The sequence below is a fragment of the Microcebus murinus genome, chromosome 6 (assembly GCF_040939455.1).
Source record: "Microcebus murinus isolate Inina chromosome 6, M.murinus_Inina_mat1.0, whole genome shotgun sequence".
NCBI lineage: Eukaryota > Metazoa > Chordata > Mammalia > Primates > Cheirogaleidae > Microcebus > Microcebus murinus.
Genome location: NC_134109.1, coordinates 25355137 through 25381703, shown reverse-complemented (window position 1 = coordinate 25381703; position 26567 = coordinate 25355137). Strand labels below are relative to the sequence as shown.

Here is a 26567-nt window from a genome sequence, read left to right as displayed (position 1 = left end):
TAAAAATCAGCAATACTTAAATTGTCCATGGAAAAAATGAACAGAGAAAACCAAGACTGAGAACGGATTCTTAAAACATGTTATTTATAAAGGATCTGAAAGAATAGGAGCAGTCAGCAAATTAAACACAGGAGGAGTGGCTGAGAGGCGGGAGAAGCTACAAAAGGCAGAGACAGCCAAAGACAAGCTTCGGGAAGACTCAGCCAGCTTCAGTCTGAGACAATGCACAAGTCTGAGGGGATGGTGAATGGCAAAGGCAATACGGTTACAAAATACATGGCAATCTCCAAAATCCATTGGAGCACACTGGCATTGTTCATTGCTAGAATGTACGGTAGTCCTCCCTTATCCAGGGTTTTGCTTTCCGAGGCTTCAGCTACCTGACATACAGAACAATTAGCCAGGCCAGGCATGGTGGCTCACACCTGTAATCCTAGCACTCTGGGAGGCTGGGGCCGGAGGATCACTTGAGGTCAGGAGTTCAAGACAAGCCTGAGCAAGAGCAAGACCCCATCTCTGCTGAAAATAGAAAAAATTAGTTGGATGTGGTGGTGCACGCCTGTAGTCCCAGCTACTTGGGAGGCTGAGGCAGGAGGATCATTTGACCCCAGGAGTTTGAGGTTGCTGTGAACTGGGCTAATGCCACGGCACTCTAGCCCAGACAACAGAGCAGAGAGAGAGCACACATTAATACAACTTTTATTATAGTACATTCCAATGCAATTTCCCCCATACAGTAAGAGGAATAAGATTGTGCGCTATTCATTTTGAGTGCCTAGCCCCAGTTGGCATGGAACGGTGTATTTGTGGAATATATACATGGTCTTATTTTTCTCCAAGCCTCCTCCACATTCATTCTTCTTTAACAATATAATAGCATTTGCATTTAGCATATATGGCCATGAAGCCGTTATATGAAATGTGAAATTGTACTGTTCTATGGGAGGGTGTAGGAAAGAGCATAGAAAGAACAAAGCCATCTTGAAACATGTCGAGGGTTGAAGGCTGATTGATGGAGTGTTAGGAATGCACCATTACCTCATGAGCTTCATGGGGAAAAATGGATGATAATGACATCTTCTCGGGACTTGGGCCACTTGTTTCATAGTAACAGCAGTTTCTGTTTGGAGGGAGTTTTTTCTTCCCTGATTCTCTGTACCATTCATTCATTTGACAATTAATCATTGTGGCATTCTGGAGGACTGAACTTTTATTTGCTTTTTGTACTCTTTAACTTTTCACATGTTTATGTTCCCCTGGCTTAGATTTTAAAAAGTCCCTGGTAGTAGGGGTCGTATTTTGTCCTTGTGTGTGTCCCTCGCTGCCTAGCATCATGCCCCTGCACTTGGGGAGGGGGGTTAGGGGAGGGGAGTGGGGGTGTCCCTTAAGGGTAGGGATGTTCTCTGCTCAACCTTGTTTCCCTGGCCATCAGCACAGAGAGCGACAAGTAGACACTGGCCCGTGTGAAATGAACCTGGATGGATTTGGTGACCAGGCGTCCTGCTGCACCCTGCAATGTGTCAGTCCCCAGTATGACTCTGGGGAAGTGGGAATTCTGCCTGTGTTTCTGGACACTGCCAAATGGCACCTCGACTGGGGAGTTACCTGAGCCAGCTCCCTTGCCTTTGAATCTCACCCACCCCAGAGAGCTAAGACCAGAAGACATTCCATGAAGTCCCCTGGATGAACCACCCTGCATTGCAGTTAAACTATCACATTTTCCTTTTTCTTGGAGAGAAAAGCAGGCACAAATCTCCTTACTACTCGCTACTTCTCTTGCTGCTTAGTGAGCTTTAAAAATGCTCAAATCCAAAAACATGTCTGTTCTCTGTACCTGTTAGTACTGGGAACAAAGTGAGGAAGGAAAGATAAAATTTCTGGTTAGAGCTAACCCCAGTCCTTCATGCTGCAATGCAAGTCATTTCCTGTCTCTGCTCGTATTCCCAAGGGGAATGCAGACTAGCTGGGATGTGGATATTTATTAAAGACTTACATCCAGCTCCTTCCAAACAGCCTTGAAGCTGCCTACTATTAAAAGAAAGTACCAGAGCTAAGTGCAGTGGTGCACACCTGTAGTCCCAGCTACTCAGGAGGCTGAGGCAGAAAGATTACTGGAGCCCAGGAATTTAAGACCAGCCTGAGCAAGCTAGAGAGACCTCATCTCAAAATATAATAAATAAATAAGAGTACCAGATAAGTCTTAAGCCTAAACCAGGGACCGGTTTCATGGAAGATAATTTTCCCATGGAGGGGGAAGGATGGAGAGGAGGTGGGGAGGGCGGGGTGAGGGGGTGCTGTGGACCTCTGCAGCTAGGTCCCTAACAGGCCTCGGACCAGTACCAGTCCGCGGCCCGAGGGTTGGGGACCGCAGTTTTAGAGGGCCTTCGTGCAAGAATCTTTAGGTTAAACACCCTTACTGAATGTATCAAGTTTTCCTTAATCTTGGAGCAGGTCACAGTCCTCTCTCCTTGAGGCTAAATAGTTAAAATCTGTGACTCTTACTTTTCAGGTCTTTAGTTGTTTCAAGGGCCGTTTAATTCTCACAGAATAGGCGCATTGTCCTGGCAGAACTCGGTGAAGTGGCTTGCCGCCTCCCGGCCCTCTCCTCCCCTTCAGAAATCCCAGCCAGAGTCTCTGTGCCCGCCCACATGGCACGACCGGGGCAGGCAGGGAACCGATTCTGTCACTGACACTTCCATGTCTTTCTCCCTCTCCTCTTGTGACGGCTGAAGTCCAACACGGCTGTTACCAAGCTGGAGCTGGAAGACAACTCCATCACGGAAGAGGGCGTCTTGAGCCTGTTGGAGATGCTGCAAGAGAACTACTACCTCCAGGAGCTGGTACTGCGCCCCACTGGCTCCCACCACTCCGCACTCCCACCCCCAACAAGCCAGAGGCCCTGCCCAGGCCCGGCCCGCCTCCGCACTGTCTGCCACCAGTCTGCGGACACCTGCCCTCTAGACGTGACTTCTCCGAGAGGGCCACACATGAGAAGCTGGCCGGGGCGGGGGAGGGAGGGACAGTGTTCCCTGTGTCTGTGGGAAACCCTAAGAAACCATTTCTGTCTGGATCTTATCAGCCCTTCAATCGATGTGTTTACCTCCCAATAGTTGCTTTAAAGTGACCTTTCTTAAAGAAAATGAAGATATGAAATAATTTCAAAAAATGCAATGTGCCTGGAGATGGCTGGAGGTGATGGCTGTACAATGTGAATATACTTAATACCGTTGAACTGTACATTTAAAAATGGCTAAGATGGTAAATTGTGTTAGGTGTATTTTAACGCCTTAAAAAGAAATTGAAGGCTGGGCATGGTGGCTCACGCCTGTAATCCTAGCACTGTGGGAGGCTGAGGTGGGAGGATGGTTCAAGGTCAGGAGTTCAAAACCAGCCTGAGCAAGAGTGAGACCCTGTCCCTACTATAAATACAAAAAAATTAATTGGCCAACTAAATATATAGAAAAAATTAGCCGGGCATGGTGGCGCATGCCTGTAGTCCCAGCTACTTGGGAGACTGAGGCAGAAGGATTGCTTGAGCCCAGGAGTTTGAGGTTGCTGTGAACTAGGCTGACGCCACGGCTCTCTAGCCTGGGCAACAGAGTGAGACTCTGTCTTAAAAAAAAAAAAAAAAGAAAAGAAAGAAAGAAATTGAAAGAAAAGGGGGCAAAACCACTTAAAACAATAATGGCTGGTTTATATAAAGTCTCTCCCACTAGCCTAACTGGACGATTCATACTTCCTGAATCAATGAGTGGAATTTACAAATTTACAATGATTATTTTGTCTAAACTCATTTTTCAATTTTTTCACTGCCAGACTCTCCAAATGACATTGTCTTAAGTTTCAAAACAAACAAAATAATGTGCTTGTCTGGAGCACCAGGGCTGGATTGGAGAAGTAACTTCAGAAAACTGAGACCAGCCCGAGGCATTAGAAAAGCCAGGTCTGGAACCTACTTCCCTTTTTTTGGTCCGTTGCAGACCTGAATCTTCTGACCCTTTTGCCACAGCCCCTGTCCCCACCCAGCCCTGCTTCCTCAGCACAGGCCTCCACGGGGAAGAGTATTATTTGAGGCAGGCACTTCGAGGAGATCAGCTACTTCTCCTCACGGAGCCAGGTCCCTAAGATGGGGGTCGCCACAGAGGAGAAGGAAGTTGATAGGCAACAGAGAGAAATAAAAGAATACACAGAGACTAAGATATAGTTTATAGTTTTATATATGTGTGTGTGTGTGTATATATATATATATATATATATATATATATATAATCAGATAAAACACAGCAGGAAGTTCCTAGGGGACTGGCAGATCTCCACAATCGCCAGCAAAATGGTTAGATTTATATAGGTTTTTATAATCACAGACATCAATTATCAGTTGTCAGGGTAACATATTTGCATATCAGGGAATGCAGTTGCTAGGGGATATAGGTAGTGGGTTAGGGTCAAAAGGCCTCTCAAGGGGCTTCTACGCTATCTATGTGAACGAACAGGTACAAAGTCTTTCAGGGGCTGGTTTCTAAGTTCTAAGAAGTAGTTGTCAATTAACAAAGGTAAAACAAAAGAGGCATAGTGATTCATATATTTGATTAGTTATGGTGAACTTAAAGGTAGACAGACAGGAGAGAGCAGGAAGCCCATCTCTAATAAAACAGGTTGTTTATAACCACCGGGGTGCTTCTCTGGGGCAAACTGCGCTCATTGTCTCTGGCTCCCATCCTGTGGTCCATATTTGCCTTGCCTTGTCTTTCAAGACACAGGGAAGCTCACAGATTTTGAGATACTGGGAAGCCTTCCTGGTAAACATCCCTACCAGAGATTTGAGAGCTCTTCCATGATAACAGCCTCTAATAAGTGAACCATTGAGTCCATGCATTCCTTCAGGGCAAAACCCTACAAACTCCTGTTTCTGTCTTTAACATAATAATATTGGGTTATACAATAAAATAACGGTCTTATGACCCATATCTCATTAATTCCTCAATCATATTTTCCCAACAGGCCTCAAGTCAACCACACCCCAACATCGTTTGTTAGTGAGGGCCCCCAGATGGGCTTCTTACTTGCAAAAGTGTTTTCTTGCTTTTTAGAATATTTCCAACAATCGCCTTGGTTTGGAAGGGGCCAGAATCATCTCAGACTTCCTGCAGAGAGACTCCTCTTCCATCTGGAACCTTGAGCTTTCAGGTGAGCCCATGGGTGGGGACAGCAAGGACACTGGGAAGCAAGGGGTGAGAACAAGGGAAGGACAGAGCACGCAGGGTCTAGCTGGACCAGACCAGGTCCTTCTGGCCTGAGACCAGAATACTGCATCTACCCCTCGCTAAACCCTCCCGGTCATCCTTCTCCCCCTCCATGGCCACACTGGCTTCCTGCTTTCCACAACGAGCCACTTCTGAACCACTTTGTGACACTCTTCCCTATACTTAAAAGTCTCTGCCCTCAGATATTCTGGTGGCTCATAGGGCTTCCCCTCTCACTTCATTCATGCTGTGCTCAAATCCTGTCTCCTTGGGGGGACTTCCCTGCCACCCCAACAAAACAGCAGCTCTCCTACCCCATCACTCTGTCCCATTTCCCCACTTGGATTTTCTTAACAGCACATATTACTACCTGATCCCCTAGGGTAGGTCTTATTTGTCTCTGACAGGGGAAAAAAAGTCACTGGAGAATTCTAGTACCCACAGACATGCCCTCACTCAAAGTTGTGGTTTGAATTTATACTGTCTACAGTGTCCTGGAACCCCTAAGCCAATAAATTAACATACAAAGCAGTCCTGTGCTGATCAGAATGGGACCGCTTTGGAGAGCAACCCCTCGACCCAGGCTGCTTGGGAGACCCTCAGACGAAGCCCCACTCAGGGTGGAGGCAGGGTCCAAAATGGTGAAACAAACAAGGAAGCAAAACACCATGAGAACTGTCACACTCAACAAGTGATAATTCTGGATCCTCAAGAATTTCAGACTATAGAATCATCCGATGATAAATAGAATAACCGTATAATTTGTCACCCAAAGTGAATAGGGTCACTATTAATTAACCAGAACTGCAAGCAAACTGAAGTATCTTGCATCCAACTATAAAGTACGTTCAATATGATTAAGACCATAAAAATAAACAAAACCATAAAAGAACAAATCACTATTTTTTAAAAAAGGTCTCTCCTCCCCCCAAGAATTTCTAAAAATGGAAAATATATGGTCACTGAAATTAAGGGCTCATTGGATAAATTCAACAGCACATTAGAGATAGGTAAATAGAATTAATGGAAAGTATATTTTATCTATCTTTGCAGCATAGAAAGATAAAGATATAGCAATATAAAAGATAAAAGAATATGAAAGAATGAGTAGACTCAACGTTATAGCTAATAGAAGTTCCAAAAGGAGAAGAAAATGAATGAACAGTGATATTTGAACAAATAATAGCAGACATATTCCCTGAATTGATGAATTCTCAGATACAAGAATCCTAGTACATCCTAAGTAAGGTAAATAAAAAGAAATCCACACTTGAATATATCACTGAAAAATACAGGATGATGTTTGAAGTATTTAGGGAAAAATGCAGAAATAGAGTTTGAATATTCTTAATATAATTTTTTTTTTAGACAGAGTCTCACTCTGTCTTGATTAATGAGTTTTTTTGGCATCCCTTAAATTTTGCACCCACAGCAGCTGTCTCCCTCCACCCTAGTCCCAGCCCTGCTGCTTAGACTTGGATTAACATTTTTTATAGGCTTCCAGACTTTAGGAACTAGTGTAGGGGCTGGTGCTGACATGGCATGCACAGGGTATGATGTACCAACTCCTGAAACTGCATGGCAGAGAGAGAAGGGAACATTAAAGGAGAGGGTAAATAGTCGCCTTGTTTTCTTCTGTTGTCTTGTGTCCGCATATTTGCTTTAAGTACTTGCTACCTTTTCTATGTCTGGTTGTTCCGAAGGGGAGAGAACTGGCAGGGCTAGATGTGGGAGGGTGAGGAGAGCCATGGTCTGACCCACCACCCTCACTACAGGAAACCACCTCAAGGAAGAAGCCGCAGAGTTGCTCAGCCAAGCCCTGTCGGTAAGATGCTGGGGGTGCAGCCCGAGTCTCATGGGGATGTGTCCCTGGGAGATCTGGGCAGCCCAGGGGCTGCTACAGGCACAGTGAAGTGAGGCCACTTGCGTGGTTTAGGGAGCTGGGGAGTGTTTAGCCAACCCCAGCAAAAGCTGCAGTAAGTGGTAGGGCTGCAGTAAGTATGTGGATGACACTAAGTTCTCCCAGCGGCCATCAGTAGTTAAACAAAAATGACTAAGAAATTGTCTCCACCTAACTTTTGGTACATGGGAGCCCCATATCATACTACCCTGAGATAAGTGAGATATCTGCAACCAGAAGATAAAAATAACCTCTCTTTCTGCTGTTTCTCTAGACCAATTACCGAATTAAGAGGCTGGATCTCAGCCACAACCAATTCTCTGATGCAGGAGGAGAACAGCTGGGGCAGATGCTGGGTAGGTCTCACGGAGGGCAGGGGCTGGGGGAGGGTCACCTGTCAGGGCTGAAGCTCCCTTTTTAAAATCACTTTCACATGATCCCATTATAAAAATGATGTAAACCATGCCCAAAATACATTCAAAATGAAGCAAACACCTGGATGTGGGAAGTAAAACTTTACAATGATTAGAACATGTAGAGAAATAAGCTCAGGGAGGTTGAGGATGACTAACTACAGCACAGTAAGCACAAACGGTAACAAAAACAATCCCCATATTTGACAATACATTTGAAACATGCGCATGATATAAGACACAAACCATGAACAACCTTAAAAGACAAGCAACAGACAGGGAATAGATAGATATTTGCAGCATTTGTAGAAAAAACAGCATCCAGAATATTGCTAAAAGATCCTACAGTTCAGTTAGACAGTGATAAAGACCCCAATAGAATAAGGCATGGTCGAGGCATGTGGATAGCAAAAGAAGAAAGCCAATTGCCCAATCTCTTCTTCTTCTTTTTTTTTTTTTTTTTTTTGAGACAGAGTCTCACTTTGTTGCCCAGGCTAGAGTGAGTGCTGTGGCATCAGCCTAGCTCACAGCAACCTCAAACTCCTGGGCTCAAGACATCCTACTGCCTCAGCCTCCCAAGTAGATGGGACTACAGGCATGTGCCACCATGCCTGGCTAATTTTTTTGTATATATATTTTTAGTTGGTCAATTAACTTCTTTCTATTTTTAGTAGAGACGGGGGTCTCGCTCTTGCTCAGGCTGGTTTCGAACTCCTGACCTTGAGCAATCTGCCCGCCTCAGTCTCCCATAGTGCTAGGATTACAGGCGTGAGCCACCGCGCCCGGCCCAATCTCTTTATTAAATAGAGAAATAATGAAAAATAAAACAACAAAATGATTCCCCTTGTCAGCTACCCAAACTGTAAAAGTTTAAAGTCAGAGAATATCAAGGGGGACAGTAGAGAGAAATAAAAATATTCATAAGCTGTTAGGCAGAAGCACTTTGGAGAACAACTTGACAGTACCTAGTAAATTTGAAAATGTGTATATTCTATGATGCAGCAATTCCCTCCCATAAAAGGAGCTCTCACACATACACAGAGAGGGGTGTGGGGAGGTTATTAGAGTGTCGTTATAAAAGATAAAAATAGGAGCAACCTAAATGCTCATCCCTGGGCAGATATCTTCATTTTACAGATAAGGAAATGAATAAAAGAAGTATAAGTAACCTGCCTGAGATCACACAGCTAGTAAGTGGTGAGATCAGAATTAAATCCAAATTGTGTGGCTGTTTAAGAGATGTGTGTTTGGCCAGGCGTGGTGGGAAGCCTAGGCAGGAGGAATCACTCAAGGTCAGGAGTTCCAGACCAGCCTGAGCAAGAGCGAGAGACCCTGTCTCCACTAAAATTAGAAATAAAGTAGCTGGACAACTAAAAATACATGGGCAAACTTAGCTGGGCATGGTGGTACATGCCAGTAGTCCCAGCTAGGGGACTGAGGCTGAGGCAGGAGGATCGCTTGAGCCCAGGAGTTTGGGGTTGCTGTGAGCTAGGTTGATGCCACGGCACTCTAGCCCAGGCAACAGAGTGAGATTCTGTCTCAAAAAAGGAGAGAGAGATGTAGGTTTGCAAAGTATAACTCAAATGAGGAAATTGGCAGAGAAGAAATGAGAGAGTAAGAAGAAAGGGAGGGAGAACGGAAAAGGAGAATGAAGGCAGGAGAAAGTATATTCCCAAAATTCTATAAGATGTTGTGTGCTTTACCAAAAATGCAATCTGGTGGTCGACCCAGAGAAGCATGATAGGTACACAGTGCATCATCCATAAGAAATATGATAAAATAAGACATTTTTCTTGGGCCCAGAAGGCGATTTCTGCCATTCAGTGATGGTTCAGGAGGACTTCAGCCTCTCCATCTGATGGCATCTTCGGCATAAATGCCCTCCCCAAATAAAATAACAATAATAATGTGTTTAAGTAGGTTGTTTTCCCAACATTATGGAGCTTGTAAGGAAAAGCATCTTTAAGTCAAAACAAATGTGATTTTTCTGCAAACCCAGCTTCTCAACAAAGGTGATGCCTCTTTACTTCCAGCTGATTGTGTCATTAAGGCTCTCCTGGAGAGAAATTCTGGAGTCACCACTGCTCCCGTGGCACTCCATGAAAAAGCAAGTGACTCGACACACCATGTCTATCCCAGCCTTCCTATGTAAACACAGGCCCTGAAAATGTTTTCCAGCTAACTCCATCTATTTTAATGCACAATATTCCACCAGACGGAAACACCTGCAGGCACCTACCTCTTCCCGCATTCAGTGCTGTTTCCTTAGGTAGAGTTCCAGAAGTGTGTGGTAGGGTAGACACTTTTTAATTGGAAAATACCTGTGATCAGATAATATTGTTGAATAGATTATACCAATTGACTTGGCAACTGCAATATATGAGTAGGATTATTTCGATACCTCTTTGCCAGCATTGGGAATCGTCTTACAATTTTGTGCTTAAATTAATAACTGAAAAATAAGATTATGTAAGGGTTTTTCTTTGCATGACCATGGAGGATCTTTATCCCCAGTGTCACGGAGGTCTGTTAACTCTGAGAATAGGTTTTCTGGGATGTGGGGGATTCCAAGCCAACTGCCTCCCTCTCCCAGGCATCAATGTAGGGCTCATGTCGCTGGATCTGAGCTGGAATCACTTCCACGTGCGGGGAGCTGTGGCCCTGTGCAACGGTCTCCGGGTAAGGTGCTCTCGGGGAGTGGTGGGCTGAGCCCGGGTGAGGACTGCCAGGGCCTCCCATCCTGTCCTGCCTTCATGAACCTCTTCCTCGGGGGCACCTCTGACGAGGGCGTACTGAGCTCTCACCAAATCCTTTCCATGTGTTGGTCTCCCTCCCACAATTCCTGGATGCATGTTATTCCTTAGTGTAGATCCTACCTGCTGAGGCCTAGGATGGGATCTTTGGGGAGACTTCAAGAGGGCAGTTTAATTGGGGATAGGGAATGACCAGAACCCAAAGGGAGTGAGTCTCGAGAGAATTTTTTTGAGGCTCTCAGCCCAGATGGGAGGGCTTTGGATGATCCCGGGACCACCGAGTGCCCAGGCTGGGTGCCAGCAGGGGACAGGAATCAGGGCCCATTGGGCTGAATGAGTCCCAGGCGGCCTTGATGCTGGGTGCTGTTCTCCCCTCTCCTGGAGTCTAACGTGACCCTGAAGAAGCTGGATCTCTCCATGAATGGCTTTGGGAACGAGGGGGCCCTGGCCCTAGGGGAGGTCCTCAGACTCAACGGCTCCCTGGCCTACCTAGACATCAGCGGCAACGACATCAGCAACGAGGGAGCCTCCAAACTCAGCAGAGGACTGGAGTACAACGAAAACCTCAAAGTCCTGAAGGTAGTCTTTGCCTGCGCTGGAAGGGGCTGTTCTGTGCATAAGTGTCTATGCATGTGTCCGCATGTGTGCGTGCGTGTGTGTGTGTGTGTGTGAGAGTGTGTGGGGTGGGGTGGGGGCCGCAGGGTAATGGGCTGCATATTCCTGGAGAGAATTGCTGGGGACAGCTCTCTTTATGTCATATATGCATATATTCTTCTCTCTGCTATAAACCCAGTGTCGCCCTGGGCTCTCCCTGGTGCACTGCACGCGTCTCCAACTGGTCTTCCTTCCTCCCATCTGGGACTCCTTTAGGCTCCTGTCCACATCGCAACCAGAATGTGCTTTTTGGATGTAAATCTGACTTCCATTCCCCTCCCCACTCCCCCCAGTCTCCTCTCTTTCTGGTCAGCCCCAGTGGCTTCCTGGTGCTCAAGCCCAGTTCTCCAGCCCTCCAGCCTCCGTCTGCCCGTGCTCTCCCCTGCCCTCCACCCAAGGCCGCTCGGGCTTCCCTCCGCTCCTTTCCTCCTTCCAGCACCTGGCCTGCCGCGCTCCCTCATCTACGCTCCCCTGCACCTGCTTCGAGCAGCAGCTCCTCAGAGAGCCCTGCCGGGTCCTCCATCTAGGGTAGCTGCTCCCCGAACCCTGCGCACTCCTTCCCGCAGAACTTGCTGCCCTTTCTGATCACACTGTCCCTTGAGTGGCTCTCTGATGGCCTGTCACCTCCACCAGTATGAGAACCCCACGAGAACAAAGACTATTTGGCTTTGCCCATTGTGACACCTCTCACGCCTAGCGCAGTGCTGGGTGCATGGCCGATGCCTAGTGAGTACTTATGCAATGAATGAATGGATACGTATTTCTTTTTAAATGAATCAGCCTGTAGATGCTAACTTATAATGCAGACGCCACTGAGCAGTTGGGAAACAGACGAAAGATGAGGACTTCTATTCATCCTTCCCCTTCCTGGGGCAGGAGCCACGAGCCAGGTCCCTTGACAGATGCTCATTACTCACAGCCCGACTGACAAAGTGGGCTCCGTTGGCTCCACTTGTCAGATGAGAAAACTGAGGCTTTATGGCTGGCTCAGGCCACACAAGTAGCAAGAGGCAGAGGGAAGCCAGCTCTGTCTGGCTTTCCGTGGCAACTGCAAGCCCCTCAAGATGTGAGGGTGGTTGTGGGGACGACAGATGCAGGAGTCCTGATGGGAGAGAATGGGAGGGAGGAAATAGTGAGGATGAGCCTGCCACCTGAGGGGAGCCAAGAAGGGACAAGAGGACACCAGAGCTGGGCTGGCAGAAGGAGTATGGTGACCACAGACCAGACCAGACTGGCCACCTAGTGCCCAGGAGAGTTGGAAGTCCCAGCTGGGATGGAGTGGGACGAGGCGTAACCCAGGGAAGAGAGACCGCCCCAGGCTGAGGACGATTCAGCCTCGGTGACTAATGAGGCCAAAGACATTCTAAGAATCTCTGAATGTTTTTAAAAAACTAAGAAGTTGCCAGCTGGTTGAGTGGCTCACTCCTGTGATCCTAGCACTTTGGGAGGCAGAGGCAGGAGAATTGCTTGAGTACGAGACCAGCCTGAGCAAGAGTGAGACCCCTTCTCTATCAAAAATAAAAAAAAAATTAGCCAGATGTGGTGGTGCATGTCTGTAGTCCCAGCTACTTGGGAGGCTGAGGCAGGAGGTTTGCTTAAGCTCAGGAGTTTGAGGTTGCTGGGAGCTAGGATCATGTCACTGCACTGTAGCCTAGGTGACAGAGTGAGACCTTGTCTCAAAAAAAAAAAAAAAAAAGTTGCCTTAGCAAAATGGCAACAGGGGTTGTGTCTGGTTGGTACTTAAAGGAAACTTAAAGCATTTTTTACCTCTCTTCTAATTTTTCCATAATGACCATGTGTAACTAATATATTTGAATTTTTAAAAATGTTTTAGAAGTGAAAAAGTTTAAGACAAAACTCTTAGTTTGGCCACAGGTGGAGACCACATTAACTTTGCCACAGGAATTATCTATTGTTCTTCACATCCAGCCCCAGAAGCCTGGCCTCTAATCTTGGGAAAATAAGGAATTCCATGGGAAGTGAATCCGGCAAAGGATTCTAGATGCTGATCTCCATGAGAGCAGGGCCTGGGTCTATATTTCCCCCTGGAGTACATCAGAGCCTGGGAAACAGCTGGTATATAGTAGGTGCTCAGTGAAGCCACCCAGCTGAAAGCCTTCAATAATGATAATAATGCTCATTGACTACTTGCTATGTGCCAGGCACTCTTTTTTTTTTTTTTAAGACAGGCTCTCACTCTGTTGCCTGGGCTGGAGTGCAGTGGCATCATCATTGCTCACTGCAACCTCAAACTCCTGGGCTTAAGCGATCTTCCTGCCTTAGCCTCCCGAGTAGCTGGGACTACAGGCATGCACCATCATGCCTGGCTAATATTTTCTATTTTTAGTTGCCTGGCTAATTTCTTTCTATTTTTAGTAGAGATGGGGGTCTCGCTCTTGCTCAGGCTGGTCTCAAACCCTTGACATCAAGCGATCCTCCTGCCTTAGCCTCCCAGATTACTGTAATCCTTAGCCTCCCTGGATTACAGGTGTGAGCCACTGCAAGTGGTCAGGGAATCAATGCTCTATGTTCCTGCCATTAACCTCTATCCATGATTCAGTGGCTGCCAGCACCACTGAGATAATGTCTTAATTCCTTAGCTAGGCGCACAAGGTCCTCTGTGATGTGGCCCATCCCAGGTCTGTGGCCTCATGTCTCTGCCCCAGTTCAGGAACACCATGTGCTATTTCACATCTCTATGCCTTTGCTCATAACCTTCTCATCTTTGGTGAAGCTCATTCCTTCCTCTCGTTCTGCTCTCCCTTCATTAGACCCAACCAATTCTCATTAGTCCTGCAAGGCTTAGCTCATCATCCCTCCCCTGTTCTTTATGCTCTTCTCCCTGCTCCTGTAGTACCCGTGTGTACCTTTGTCATTGAGGTCATCACATTTCTGATGCTGTTGGCTTGTTTGCCTGTCTCTTGAGGCTAGAGCAGTAAGCTACCCGAGGGCAGAAAATTTGTCATGTCTTCTTGTGCATCCCTCGGTGCTTAGCCCAGTTGCTGGCATATGGCAGGCCTCTAATAAATATGTGTTGGAGGGATGGACAGATGGACAGATGGATGGATGAGCAGTGAGATGGACAGGTGGATGTATGGATGGGCAGATAAATAGATGGATAGAGGAGCAGTGAAATGGACAGGTGGTTGAATAGATGAATGAATGGATGGATGAGCAGTGATATGGACAGGTGGATGGATGGATGGATGGATGGATGGATGGATGGATGGATGGATGGATGGATGGATGGATGAGCAGTAAGATGGTTGGATGGGTAGACAGACAGATGGGCAGGCAGACAAGTACTGAAAGAAAACTCTTGGAGGAATACAGAGGTTGTGATTTGATGAGAACTTGATGCCATGCTCTAAGCCAGACTCTCCAGCGCCCAACTCAGCCTCTTCTTGTCTTGCCCCTCCCTCTGTAGCTTTTCCTGAATCCTATCAATATTGATGGGGCTGTTTTACTTGTCCTGTCCATCAAGAAGAACCCCAAATCCAGAATGGAAGAGCTTGACATTTCCGTAAGTGATCAAATGGTGGTTGCTTGCACCAGGGTGAGAGCCGGTGACCCTTCCCACCCTGTGTTAGCCAGGGCCCACAGCCATGTCCCTTACAGGCCCTCACACAAATGCTCCAGGAAATGGTCATTACTCCTTGGGTACAGCTGTGCCCTCTCTGGGAACCCCTCCAGTAGGAGTAGCCATTTGGTCAATAACATCTCAGGATAAAACAATTTGCCAGATCCTGGAAACCCAGGCTGTGAACACCTGAGACTAGAGCCAAGGAAACACCAAAGTGAAAGGCAGGAGAATCCCCAAACAGACCTTACCATCAGCCTTGCTAATGAATGGCCCTGGACCCCAGAGTGGTTTCAGGGTCATGGGTTTTTTAGAATCTGGGTATTAAAACATATATAAACTCGGTACTTTCATTTCATGCCTTGGCCTATTGTACTCAGAGTAGTATCAGTGGGTGGAAATCTCTTGATGAAGGAGGAAAGCCTCCTTCCAGGTGCTCTTGCCCGAATCAGCATAGAGGTGATGACAATATCCTACCCTTGTCTACCATTTTATACTCTTTTTTCCCAAAGTGATTTTATATGTGCCAGCTCATTTGATCCTTCTCTAGTTGGTAGGTGGAGTACTGTATTGGTTTCCTAGAGCTGCCGTGACAAAGTACCACAAACTGGGTGGTTTAAGCAACAGAAATGTGTTGGCTCACGGTTCTGGAGGCTGGAAGTCCAAAATCAAAGCGTTAGCAGTGTCAGTTTCTTCTGAGGGCCGTGAGGGAGAATTTGTTCCAGACCTCTCCCTTCGCCCCTGGTCGTTTGCTGTCTGTCTTTGGTGGCCCTCTGCTTATAGAAGCATCACCCCAACCTCTGCCTTCACCTTCCCATGGCATCTCCCTGTTTCTGTATCCAAATGCCCCCTATTAATAAGGACATAGCCGAATTGGATTAGCGCCCACCCTAAAGACCTCATTTTAATTTGGTCATCTGCAAAGACCCTATTTCCAAACAAATTCACATTTACTGGTCCTGGAGCTTAGAACTTCAGCATCTTTTGAGGGAAGGGAACAAAATTCAACCCATAACAAGCACTTTTCCTCATTTTCCCATTTTACATATAAGGAAACTGAAACAGAGAGGTTAGGTCATTTGCCCACGATCCACAGCAATGAGAAACACAGCAAGGAGTAAACCCAGGGCTCTGCATCCTACTCTAGAGTTCTACAAAGGTACAAAGTTAAAGTCCTCTTACATTTTTAATACCACACAAATAGGATGTTTTGTAAGACAATTTTAACACTTTGCAATTATATCAGTGACAACATTCTGAATATTTCAACCCAAGCTCCTTAGAAGTGAATAATTGGTAAAATTTGGATTTCTATTTGCCACAGATTTTAAGACATTATAAAAATATAGCTGCTTTTCTTTTCCCTTTGTTCCTTCACCCCTTCCTTCCTGCCCCAGGTCCCTCTGTGCCCCTGGGTCTGCCTCCTCCCCAGAAGCCCTTTCCCCACCCTCATGCTGGGGTTCTGACCGTGCACCCCAGGGTGCTGCCCCAGCCCCACGCTGCCCTGCCTCTGAGTCTCAGCCGCAAGTTCAGATTTTGTTGGCATTTGTTTTTCCCCCCACGATACAGGTTGGAGGGTGTGGACCCAGGCACCATCTTGGTGTGCTGGAGGGAGCATTAGAAACGGTGCTAATTAGGCCCTGGGTGGCACATCAACCTGTGAGCTGCGACCACGTTGGCACTTAACCAGCCTCCCAGAACACATCAGTCCGAGTGAATTAGCCTTTTCCTTCCCTTTTGTCAGCCATGCTGCCATAACTCTAAGCAGTGTTAGAATTCCTCCTTTGTAGATGCTTCTAGAACTTTCTCTAGAATATCTACAGTCTTTAGCCCTTCAGCAGGGGTTTAATTCTTTGAAAAAGCAAAAGGTACTCAGAACCACATCTGAGGAATGAAGCAGATTGATCAAATTGGTTGAAGTCAGGTTTGATCAAACACTATTTCACAGAACACATTTTCTCCTATATCCTATAAACCTGCAGTCTCCAACTGGGCCACAGAGCTCTGCCACCCCCCTCTCCCCATGCATGGAAAATTTTTCTTCTATGAAACCGGTCCCTGGTGCCAAAAAGGCTGCTACAAACCAGCTCTGAGGGTACTTCCAAAACGGGAGGTTCTCGATTTGTTTTGAGTCTCTTGTTAGAATAAGGGATCCTCTTCCAGGGCTCCTGCTCTGAAGAACAACACTCACATAGATATGGACATTTCAGGGTATTTGTTTAAGGACCAGTCCCTTGGATGGGTGTGGTGGCTCACGCCTGTAATCCTAGCACTTTGGGAGGTCTAGGCAGGCGGGAGGATCGCTTGAGGTCAGGAGTTTGAGACCAGCTGGAGCAAGAGCGAGATTCCACCTCGCTACTAAAAATAGTAAAAAATAACTGGGCGTGTGGTGTGCACCTGTAGTCCCAGCTACTCGGGAGGCTGAGGCAGGAAGATCGCTTGAGCCCAGGAGTTTGAGGTTGCTGTGAGCTAGGCTGACGCCACTGCACTCTAGCCCCAGCCACAGGTGAGACTGGCTCAAAACAAAAAGGCCCTTACACACACCATCTGAGAACAGAGCTGTCCGCACAGGAGCACAGCAAGGAAAAAAAGAAAAAAAGAGAGAGAACAGAGCTGAGCTGGCAGCAGGTGACAGGCCACCAGCACTCAATGAAACATCTGATCAAAATTGTGTAAGAAACTTACAACTCAAATCACAAGCTCTAAAACACCGGAACCATCCCAATCTAGGAGTAGCACTGCAGAACAAAGTGGAGAAGACAAAACTTCCTGGCTTTGGCTTGGGTGGGAGGGAGAGGACCTCCTGGCTGGGCAGGGAGATGGCACAGTAGTGGTTCCCTTGTCGTGATGGGTCCCCTCTCTCCCTGCCACAGAATGTGCTGGTGACTGAGCAGTTTGTGAAAACACTGGAGGGGGTATACGCTGTTCACCCGCAGCTGAACGTGGAGTACAAGACAGTGCAAGGCTTCTCTGCCAAGAAAACCATCTTGTTGTGGAAAAACCCCATAAAAGTGATCCAGGTGAGCTCCTGCCTTCCTCCCAGCCCTCCAGGGAGCCCTAGAGAAAGCTGGCCTTTGGATCCGCCCAAAGTGTCTGTACAATCCTCTCTGCCAAGGAATGTCTCAGTGCCTCGCCCTGCAGATACTGGATTCCCAGCAGTGCTTCCCAACTCCCAGAGAAGGGGCAAGGGCTGAGATCTGGCTGAAGTGGGAGGGGCTTGGCACAGGATGGACTCGCCTGCCCAGGCTCCTCCACCTGCTAATGTATGACCAAGGGCGAGTCACCGAGGCTCTCTGCCTCAGTCTCCCCACCTGTAGAATGGGCATAACAGTGGTGCCCACCACAGTAGGATTGCTTGGAAGATTAAGTTATGTAATACGCATGCAGTGCTTAGAAGAATGCCTGGTATATAATAAGCACCCAATAAACACAGGTTCTTTTCTGACAGCTGGTAAGAATGTCAGGACCTCCCTGTGATCAGGATGGCATTTTGTGGCTTCAGCTAAAAAGGGGCACTTTATTTCTAGTGGTAACTTGGACCTGGCTCACCTTTTCTTAGACCTTTTCTGGCAATCACAGGAGGTGGATGTAATGGTGGAAATATAAAATCAGTGACTATTAGCGCTGAGAGGGCTGTTATTGCTCTTCTAGTCCCCATTGCCCAGAGCAGCGACCCGGCCTCTCGCCCACTGGTGGGAACGAGGAGCCTGCAGCTGGGAGGCTGCAGGAAGCAGGAACAGGGCGATTTGGTGCAAATGCCGGTTCTGCAGGATGTGCACCCCGAGGGCTGTTTCCTGGCCCTGGCGGGTCTGCTCTGTGCCTGAGTTTCTGGCACTAAATAAAAGAGCTCTTGCACGAACAGTAGTGTGGTGTGGAAAGTTCTAGAAGGCAAACAGGTATCCAGTATTTTCATGAGTAATATGACTTCAGATGGAACTACCAAGGGCAAACCTGTTTTGCAAGGGGAGCAGGGTGTTCCTGCAAGCAGGAATGGAGTTGTCTAATGCAAAGCGGGGCTCCCACCCCTTGTTTTAAAGCAGCTACGGAAAAAGAACCTTGGAGTAGAAACCAAATAGGACGCGCGCTGTAAAACATAGTCCTTCCCCTCAGGGGGCAAACACTCTGGTTGGAAATATGGGATAGATTCAGAAATGACTCGCAGAAAGTGCCATGATAAATAAGTGACAGCAAATATAATAAGAATGCAAACTGGAGATCCGGGTAGGATTGGGCGAACAGAAAAGGAGGACTTCCTGGCCAACGTGTGTCGGGGAAGTGCCTCCAAGAGAGCAAAGCATTCAGGTGAGCCACAGGGCCTGGGAGGGAGTTCTGGGAAGAGGGTCCTGCTGGTAGAACCTCCCAGGTGGGATGGCACACAGCATGTTTAGGGGATGTGAACAGAACCACATGGCTCCAACAAAAGAGCCACGTGGCTCCAGGCTCATAGAGGAGCCTTAAAGTCAAAGCTGGTGAAGGAGGTGGGACGGAAGTGGCAGTCCTCAGATTCTAGGCCCAGAGCTCAGGTGTGATTTCACCGAGAGGACGGAGCCAGCAAGAGCTGCTGAGCAGTGGGTGTGATGTGAGCCCAGCGGGACCGAGGAGTGGCTTTCCTGGCAGTGGGGAGTGGAAGGAACTGAAGCGGGTAGAGACAAGAGTGGGAAAACAAGGGAGGACACTGTCGCAGTATTCCAGATGTGGAACAGTGACTTGGGTGAGAATGGCAATGAGAGTAAAGGACAGATGCAAGAGATCTCATTACGAAAACACCTCCAGGACTTGGGGAATGGTTGGGTATGGGGTGCACGTGTGTGTGTGTGTGTGTGTGTGTGTGTGTGTGTGTGTGTGTTGGGAGAAGAAAGGCTTGTGGTGATAAGATAGACCCAAAAATAACCCAAAAATTCAAGCCCAAGGGGCAAAAGAGGTGGTAGCTTTGGCAGAGGCAAGGAAGCGCAGGTGGGAGAGTGGCCACCACCCGGCCCTGCTCCACATCTCAGGCCCCCTGGCTTTCTCCCTGCTCCTCTTTGCGTCAGTTCTCTCATAACTGCAGGCCTGTGCACGTGCAGCTCCTTCCACCTGGAACACGCTTCTCCTTGCCCTCTGTGTCCGCTTGTTCCTGCTCGTGCTCCAGGTCTCTACTCAAGTGCCGCTTCCTTGGGGACCCCTTCTCAGATTCCCTAGTAGAGAATAAATGGCCTCACCACGTGCTCCCATAGCCTTGGCTTCACCCTTTCATCGGGACACTGTGAACTGCTCCCCCAGAGCAGGGGCTGTGTCGGGCCTTGTCAGTAGCGCCCGCCACCGAAGGGACAGGCCCTGATTCTGGTCGAGGTGCTGACCACAGGGTCTATGGAATGCCTAACAGTACAGCAAGGGGCTTTTGAAAGTGGGAGAGGGAGAGAAACAAAAGATAATTTTTTAAAAAAAGAACCCAAGAGAATATTTTAATGACATTGAAAATGTGTCCATGGTGTGTTAGTACAGTGAGTTTTTTTAAGACAGTAGCTGTAGTAGAAAGATGATAGGTAGATGTTAGATGTTAGACAGATAGATGTTACACAGCTATTAATAGAGAGATGTCAGAGAGAGAGATAGATGGATGGGTATACGAGGATACACACAAAGATGTTACTTCTGGATGGTGACATTGGACTTATGTGTTACTTTTTACTTTCTTCTGCTAATCTAAAATGGCCTTCCAAGGTGAGTAGGTAATACAGCTGACCCTTGAAAAACACGGGTTTGAACTGCACAGGTCTACTTACACGAGGATTTTTTTCAATAAGTCCAGTTGGCGTTCCATACACACAGGCTCTGCATATGCAGCCACATGTGGATGGAAAATACAGTATTCACGGGATGCAAAACCCAAGGGTACAGAGGGCCCGCCACAGCCCCAGGGCCCACGTTTTTGTGTCCGTGGGTTCGCAGGGCCGACTGCAGAACCTGACCATCCTCAGATTTCGGTATTGATGGGGCTCTAGAACCAATGCCCTGTGGATACTGAGGATGACTGTATTTTTGAAATGAAATATTATTTTAAAATATATTCTAACAAAGCATGTCTCCTTGTGAGCATTTGTGTGGAGCAGTGAGAATCCAGGGAAGGCCTAGAGCCTGTGCAACCATCACACTACGTGGCTGTGGTTTAACTTTCATCTTTGCGCTAACAACATCCCACGCACCAGCCACAGTGCACCCTGGAGACTAGTCCTAACAGAGGCCACCACGAACCCAAATCGTACACGTGGATATGACCCCCAGCCCTGTCCCCTGGATGCTGTGGCACCTTTGCAGCATTGCCCTCGGACCCTGGGAATGGACAGAGCCCCTGCTCCGTGGGGTAGGGCTGCGAGAACCTGGGCGAGCACACAAGAGCCATCCCAGGTCCTCGTGTCTGCCTTCCCTGTTCTCAGCCTTTCTGGGCCTGGGAGCTGGGTCCGCCTTTGGAGGGGGAGTGGGGGGCAGTTGTGGTCATTGCTGTAAGGACAAGTGTTTGCACCTGGTGTCTCCCACTTTCTCAGAACTATGCAGACCAGCAAAAAATCACGGTGGTGGACCTCCTCAAGAGCTTCAACCCCACCGGGACAATGAAGATGCATGTGGGTGAGTTCCGGAAAGCTATGACACAGGTATGCCGATTGATTCCTGGTGGCCACAGGCGCTGTGTGTGCGACAGAGAGAGTGTGCAGGCACTTGGGAGAGCTTCCTGGGTTTAGCTGTGGGACACTCACCTCATTTATCTGGATCCAGAGAGGAACCCGAGACGTCCCTCAACCCTTGCTGGAGTCATTCTCTGTGCTGTACTTGAAGCCACTGATGACCCAAGATGCCACCCAAAGGCAGATGTTCTATCTTGAGGTCTTTCTCCCATTGCGGTTGGCTATTGGGCAGATAAAAAGGAAATGAGAGAAGATCACATGCCAAAGCCCCAATATTTCCACCTTTGGCCATATCCTCTTGCCTGAAATCCCTCATTCTCCTCACCCCCATATAATAAAGGCACAAAAGGCCCCCTGACATGCATCCTCGAAGGTGTCCATCATCAGAGCATCCTAGGAGGGAACTGGGCCCTGCAAAAATAGGACCTGGGAGGGGACATGGTGGGGTCCAGGCCCATGGTGAGAAGAGCTGGCCAGGACTCGGTAGCTGCAGAGGAGAGCTCTGTCCAGCCCAGGGCCACCCCCGTCACCTGACCCTGACCTCCAGTCCCCTTATTGCTCCCCAGAAAAGGGAGGCACTCTGGGGTCTGGGCATGTCCTACGGGCATGGAGCTTCTTCCACCCCTCCATGCTGTGAGTTCAGTTTCCTCTGAGCTCACTCTCAGTTGCCATCCACGGTCCCAAGAGGGGTAGGACATTATGTGGTGTCTGTGTGAGAGAGAGCGATAGAATGGAGGGGTGTCCGGAGAGGGGGTGAACACAGAGCTCTGTTAACTGCACGTGTTCCATCTACATCCTCAGCAAACCAAGATCCCTCTGAACCGGCTCCAAATCACAGAGCTGATAAAGAGGCTGGATGAGAGGACAGGCATGGTGAACTTCAGGTCAGCACGGCCGTCCCCAGCACTCTTCAAGAGGGGCCCTGGCGGGGTGGATGGGAGCTCCTGGCCACCCTGTCTGCGTTTGCTTAGTGAGGGCTGCCCCTGCCTTGCGGCTCTGGCCGCCTTCTCCCTGCACCGAGGGGCCAGGCCGCAGGGCTCACCCTCCCTCTCATCTCCAAGGCAGTTGTTTAGCAAAGCTTGGGCCCCTGCCGCACGCTGCTGGCTGTGGGCCACACGCTAGGCATGCCGGCAGGAGCTGCAGCCCCACACTCACGGCCCTGTGGGAGGTGACGCCAGGAGCCCAAGGTCAGGCCCTCTTGGAGTGAGCTCCAGGCGCCCTTGTACCCTAAAGAGGAGGCACCACTCAGGCAGCTGGTGTGGCAGAGAGACAGAGAGAGCAGAGGGAAAGAGCCCCAAATGCTGGGGCGCCCCAGTGGCATGTGGCGAACCACAGGTTGGTCAGCTCTGCTGTAGCTCAGGGAGTGAGATGGGCTGCGACTTGGGCCAGATTCCTCAAGAGACGGGGAAGGTCCATGATGGCAGTGACGACAGTGACCAGCCCCCAGTGAGCCCCCGCCATGTGCCAGGTCCTCTCCTGTCACCAGACAGGCGCATACTGAGTCCTGCCGGTGCGGGACGGCAGTACCACCGCCACCCCCACTGAGCAAGCGATGAAACTGAGCTTCAGAGAAGTGAGGCAAAGCCCCTCATCCTCACAGCGGGGAAGGGGCGGCTCTGGCCCTGGCCCAGCCCCTGTGGTTCCAGACCTGCTGTCGCTGCCCCCACCAGGCATGGCCCCGGGGCCTTAAGCCTGGCCTGTGTCCTTAAGGAGCCCCAGTGGAGGAGGCCCCTGTCCAGCCCTGCCCCACGAGCCTTCCCCAATAACGGGGACAGGAAGGGCAGCCTGGCCCAGCTGCAAACCCTGCTCTGCTTGACAAGATGCTGTGTGCGGGGCTCTCAGTCTCCCTGCCTTCAAATGGGGTGAGCACCGCAGCAGCCTAGAGGGTATCGTGAGGATTAAGTGGGGAAACGCACGGAAGGAGCTGGCATGGGACTCAGGAGTCACGCTGTCATCCAGCAAGGGGGCCTCAAGGCTGTCTCAGGTGTGCCGCCCCCCTGCACCTCCCACTGTGCCCCCCACTGTTCCCTCCCCCTGCTCTGGTCCAGCTCAGCAGCCTCTGCCCTGCACCTCCTGCCTCCTCCGCTGCCTGCCCTAAAGTGGCACCACTTGTCCCTTGGGAAGCTGGTGGCAAGTGGCAGTGGCGGAGCCCGGGGACCAGGTTCCAAGCCCGGCAAACTCTCCAGGCTGCAGATAAGTAAGGTCATGTGGTCGAGAGGCGGAACTGGGGCCTGGCCACCCAGTCCCAGGACCCGATTTGGGGGGCTCTTGGGGTCACCTCAAGTTGCCTGTCGGATCCCACACTGCCTCTCTGTCAGTGCTGACTGAGGAGCAGAGTGGTACTTTATACTGTTGCGTGAATCTTTTCCATTTTTATGTTTTGTTACAAATAATCTCCAATCGTAAAAGTTCTAAGTCCACAGAAGTGCAGCAAGGAGAGAATGAAGGTCCTTCTTAATCTCCCCCAACAGCTCCCCGCCTCCCAGAAGGGCTGTCACAGACACTCGACTCCACGCCTTTCCCGTGCCCTTGTCATCATGTGTGTTCCTGCACGGGCACATGTGCGGGTGTGTGTGGGGGGGAGAAACGATGGTTAAAAACACGGTTTCTAGGGCCGCCCACGTGGGTTCCCATCCCAGCTCCACTCCTGCGGAACCCTGGGCAAGTTATCTGGTCGCTCTGTGCCTCAGTTTCCTCATCTGTATTTTGGAGCTAATAACAGCACCCGCAGCACAGGAGTGTCTGAGGCCTGAGTGAGTTCATGCCCCCAAGGCATTTAGAACACTACCTGGGACACAGTAGGGGGGCACAGTTCATGTGGGTTTATTATCTGCTGTTTCACACACGCACAGTTTCTTATCACTAATAGAATCAGAGACTATCTTGCTTTGTCCTAACAGTACATCTTGGTGACCTTTCCATGTTGGCACATTTAAACCCCTCTCAATCTTTTTAATTGTCTCATAATATTTCATAGCACAAGAGTCTCATAACTTAAGCTCATTCTATGGACATTTAAGCTATTTCCAATATTTTGCTACTACAAATAACACTGTCGCAAACATCCTTGTACACAGTATATAGTGTTTCTCAAAATAGGTTTGGTGGAGTGGACCCAGCAATTGCCAGGTCAGAGGGCGTCACATTCTAAAGTTTAACTCTGCCGAGCCCTTGCCAATCACGTAAAGCAGGGCTCTACAGCACCCCTGTGCCGATGCTGAACTTACCCACATTCCAAACGCTGCCTAGATAAGAGATGGTTTTACAAAGGGTCTCGTTTGGATATGAGCCTGTCTTAACGTTCTCGCCAATCGGCCACGAGGCTGCACTCAGCATTATTCTCTTATCTTTCAAAGCAGTTTCTTGAATACGGCAAAGACATAGCTGCAAGTCTGGTCTGGAAAGAAGTCTCGACAAGAGAAGTCCTGGCCAGTTGGACGGTGCCACGGAGGAGACCAAGACGTGGCCAAACATCAATGGACAAATGCCAAGGCCAGGACAGTGCATGAGCAAATAAAATCCAGCTTGATTCTGGGTGTCCTGGGGTGCTGGTAGGCGTGCCCTTCACCATGGGGCACCTTCTGGTTTTAGTGACCACCAGGGGACATGGTGTTGTGGTATCATTAAGAAGTGGACATTGGCCAGGCACGGTGGCTCATGCCTGTAATCCTAGCACTTTAGGAGGCCGAGGCAGGCAGATTGCTCAAGGTCAGGAGTTCGAAACCAGCCTGAGCAAGACTGAGACCCCCTCTCTACTAAAAATAGAAAGAAATTAATTGGCCAACTAAAAATATATAGAAAAAATTAGCCAGGCATGGTGGCACATGCCTGTAGTCCCAGCTACTTGGGAGGCTGAGGCAGAAGGATTGCTTAGCCCAGGAGTTTGAGGTTGCTGTGAGCTAGGCTGATGCCACAGCACTCTAGCCCGGGCAACAGAGTGAGACTCTGACTCAAAAAAACAAACAAACAAACAAAAAAAAAAAAGAGGTGCACAAATTGGGAATGTAATGAGGTTGCTAAGCAGCAGGAAAAGAGCATCGAGGAGCAGGTCAGGGCACAAAAGCAGTCGTCATAGTGGTTTTAAACTGTGTCCATGGGACATTTCCTAGACAGGAAGGAGTGGTGGGGGGTACAGAGCTGATGGAATGAAGGCAGGAGCCTCTAGAAGCAAATGCCAAGGGGTCACATGGAGGGAGCCCAGGACGGGAGACTGAGAGACCTGGCATCTCGTCCTGGATGAGCTTGAGCCTAAGTGGTTCCACCTGAAAAATGGAACCGCTGAAATAAAGGCTTCCTGATCCATTGTGGGAGTCCATCATTCTGCCTTTCATTCTAAAATCCTCTGGGAAACTGGGGAGACAGGAAGAGCTTAGCAAAAGAGGAAAAGGAATAGCCAAAAACAGTGTCCACTGACCAGATGGGTGGACCGGCACCTTCAAGGGTTTTGAGTAGCCTCACCAGTCACCCCTGTGCATGAACAGGGACTGTCCCCTGTGCCTCAGTAGCCCCCTGCATGTAGAGGGTGCCCAATAAACGCCTGTGGAGCACGTTCACCTGGCCATTGTTTGGTGTGAATGGTGGAAAGCTCGGGGGAAAGTTTGGGGGTTGGGGGAACGCCCATATCCAGGAATCCCCACTTTGGAGCACTGGTAGGGGGGTAGGAACCAAGCACCAGCCCTTGGGCTTCTCTTGGCTTCATCAAGGGTGGAGGCGAATGCGGAGGCCGCTCGGCACATGTGGCACAATCAGTATTTGAAATAATGTGTCCCCCATCGCATGCCATATTTTCTCCTTTCCTTATGCAGTTTTTACCCTTGATAGGGTTTAGGGCCAGGGTAGAAGTTTCTAGCAAAACCTGCTCCTCCCTAGCTCACATTTCCTACAGCGTAAGCTTACTGGGGAGAACAGAACCTGAGGAGAGGGCAGAGAAGGAGGGCCACAGGAGCCCTGAGGGTGGCTTCCCAAGCACTGCGGGGAGGGGAAGGAGGCCAGGTCTGCCAGGAGCTCAGAGCAAGCAGCTGAGTCGCGCGCCCCAAGGGGCTGGCCCTTCTGAGCCCCCAGCCTCTCCAGGGCCCCCTGTCCCAGCACCCCGTGAGTGCAGCTGAGCAGCGGCTCTGGAGATGTCTGTGAGCTGGAAACAAAGGCCCCTGCAATAAATGATCAGTGTGGACAGGTGACAGGTGAGCACCACAGAGGACTTGAGTCATTGGCACAGCCCTGAGCATAGTCCTGCAGTTGAATCTCCATCAGCTGGGCAAAATAGGGGCTCAGGGTCAGAATTAGGAAGATGAAGAGACAATAAAGAAATGCAGTGAGGAGTGTATGGGCTAAACGTCCACCATGACGTCAGAGTGCTCTGTAGGTA

General features: G+C 49.1%; 1 protein-coding gene across 3 annotated transcripts in view; it reads left to right on the top strand.

The window, feature by feature from the left end:
• The window catches only part of LRRC74A (leucine rich repeat containing 74A), a 30179-nt gene extending 5447 nt beyond the window's left edge, over positions 1 to 24732 (top strand). The window contains exons 4-14 of one of the 3 annotated variants that reach the window (XM_020285685.2): positions 2733 to 2840; positions 5091 to 5187; positions 7019 to 7068; positions 7418 to 7499; positions 10150 to 10235; positions 10694 to 10888; positions 14391 to 14486; positions 17417 to 17563; positions 21065 to 21172; positions 22004 to 22086; positions 24562 to 24732. In XM_020285685.2, the coding sequence (XP_020141274.1) occupies positions 2733 to 2840; positions 5091 to 5187; positions 7019 to 7068; positions 7418 to 7499; positions 10150 to 10235; positions 10694 to 10888; positions 14391 to 14486; positions 17417 to 17563; positions 21065 to 21172; positions 22004 to 22086; positions 24562 to 24586 (1077 nt within the window). In that variant the 3' untranslated portion in view covers positions 24587 to 24732. Of the gene's footprint in view, positions 1 to 2732; positions 2841 to 5090; positions 5188 to 7018; positions 7069 to 7417; positions 7500 to 10149; positions 10236 to 10693; positions 10889 to 14390; positions 14487 to 17416; positions 17564 to 21064; positions 21173 to 22003; positions 22087 to 24558 lie in introns of all 3 variants that reach the window. The other 2 variants (XM_012742704.2, XM_012742711.2) reach the window with 2 other exon arrangements.
• The last annotated feature ends 1835 nt before the right edge of the window (positions 24733 to 26567 follow it).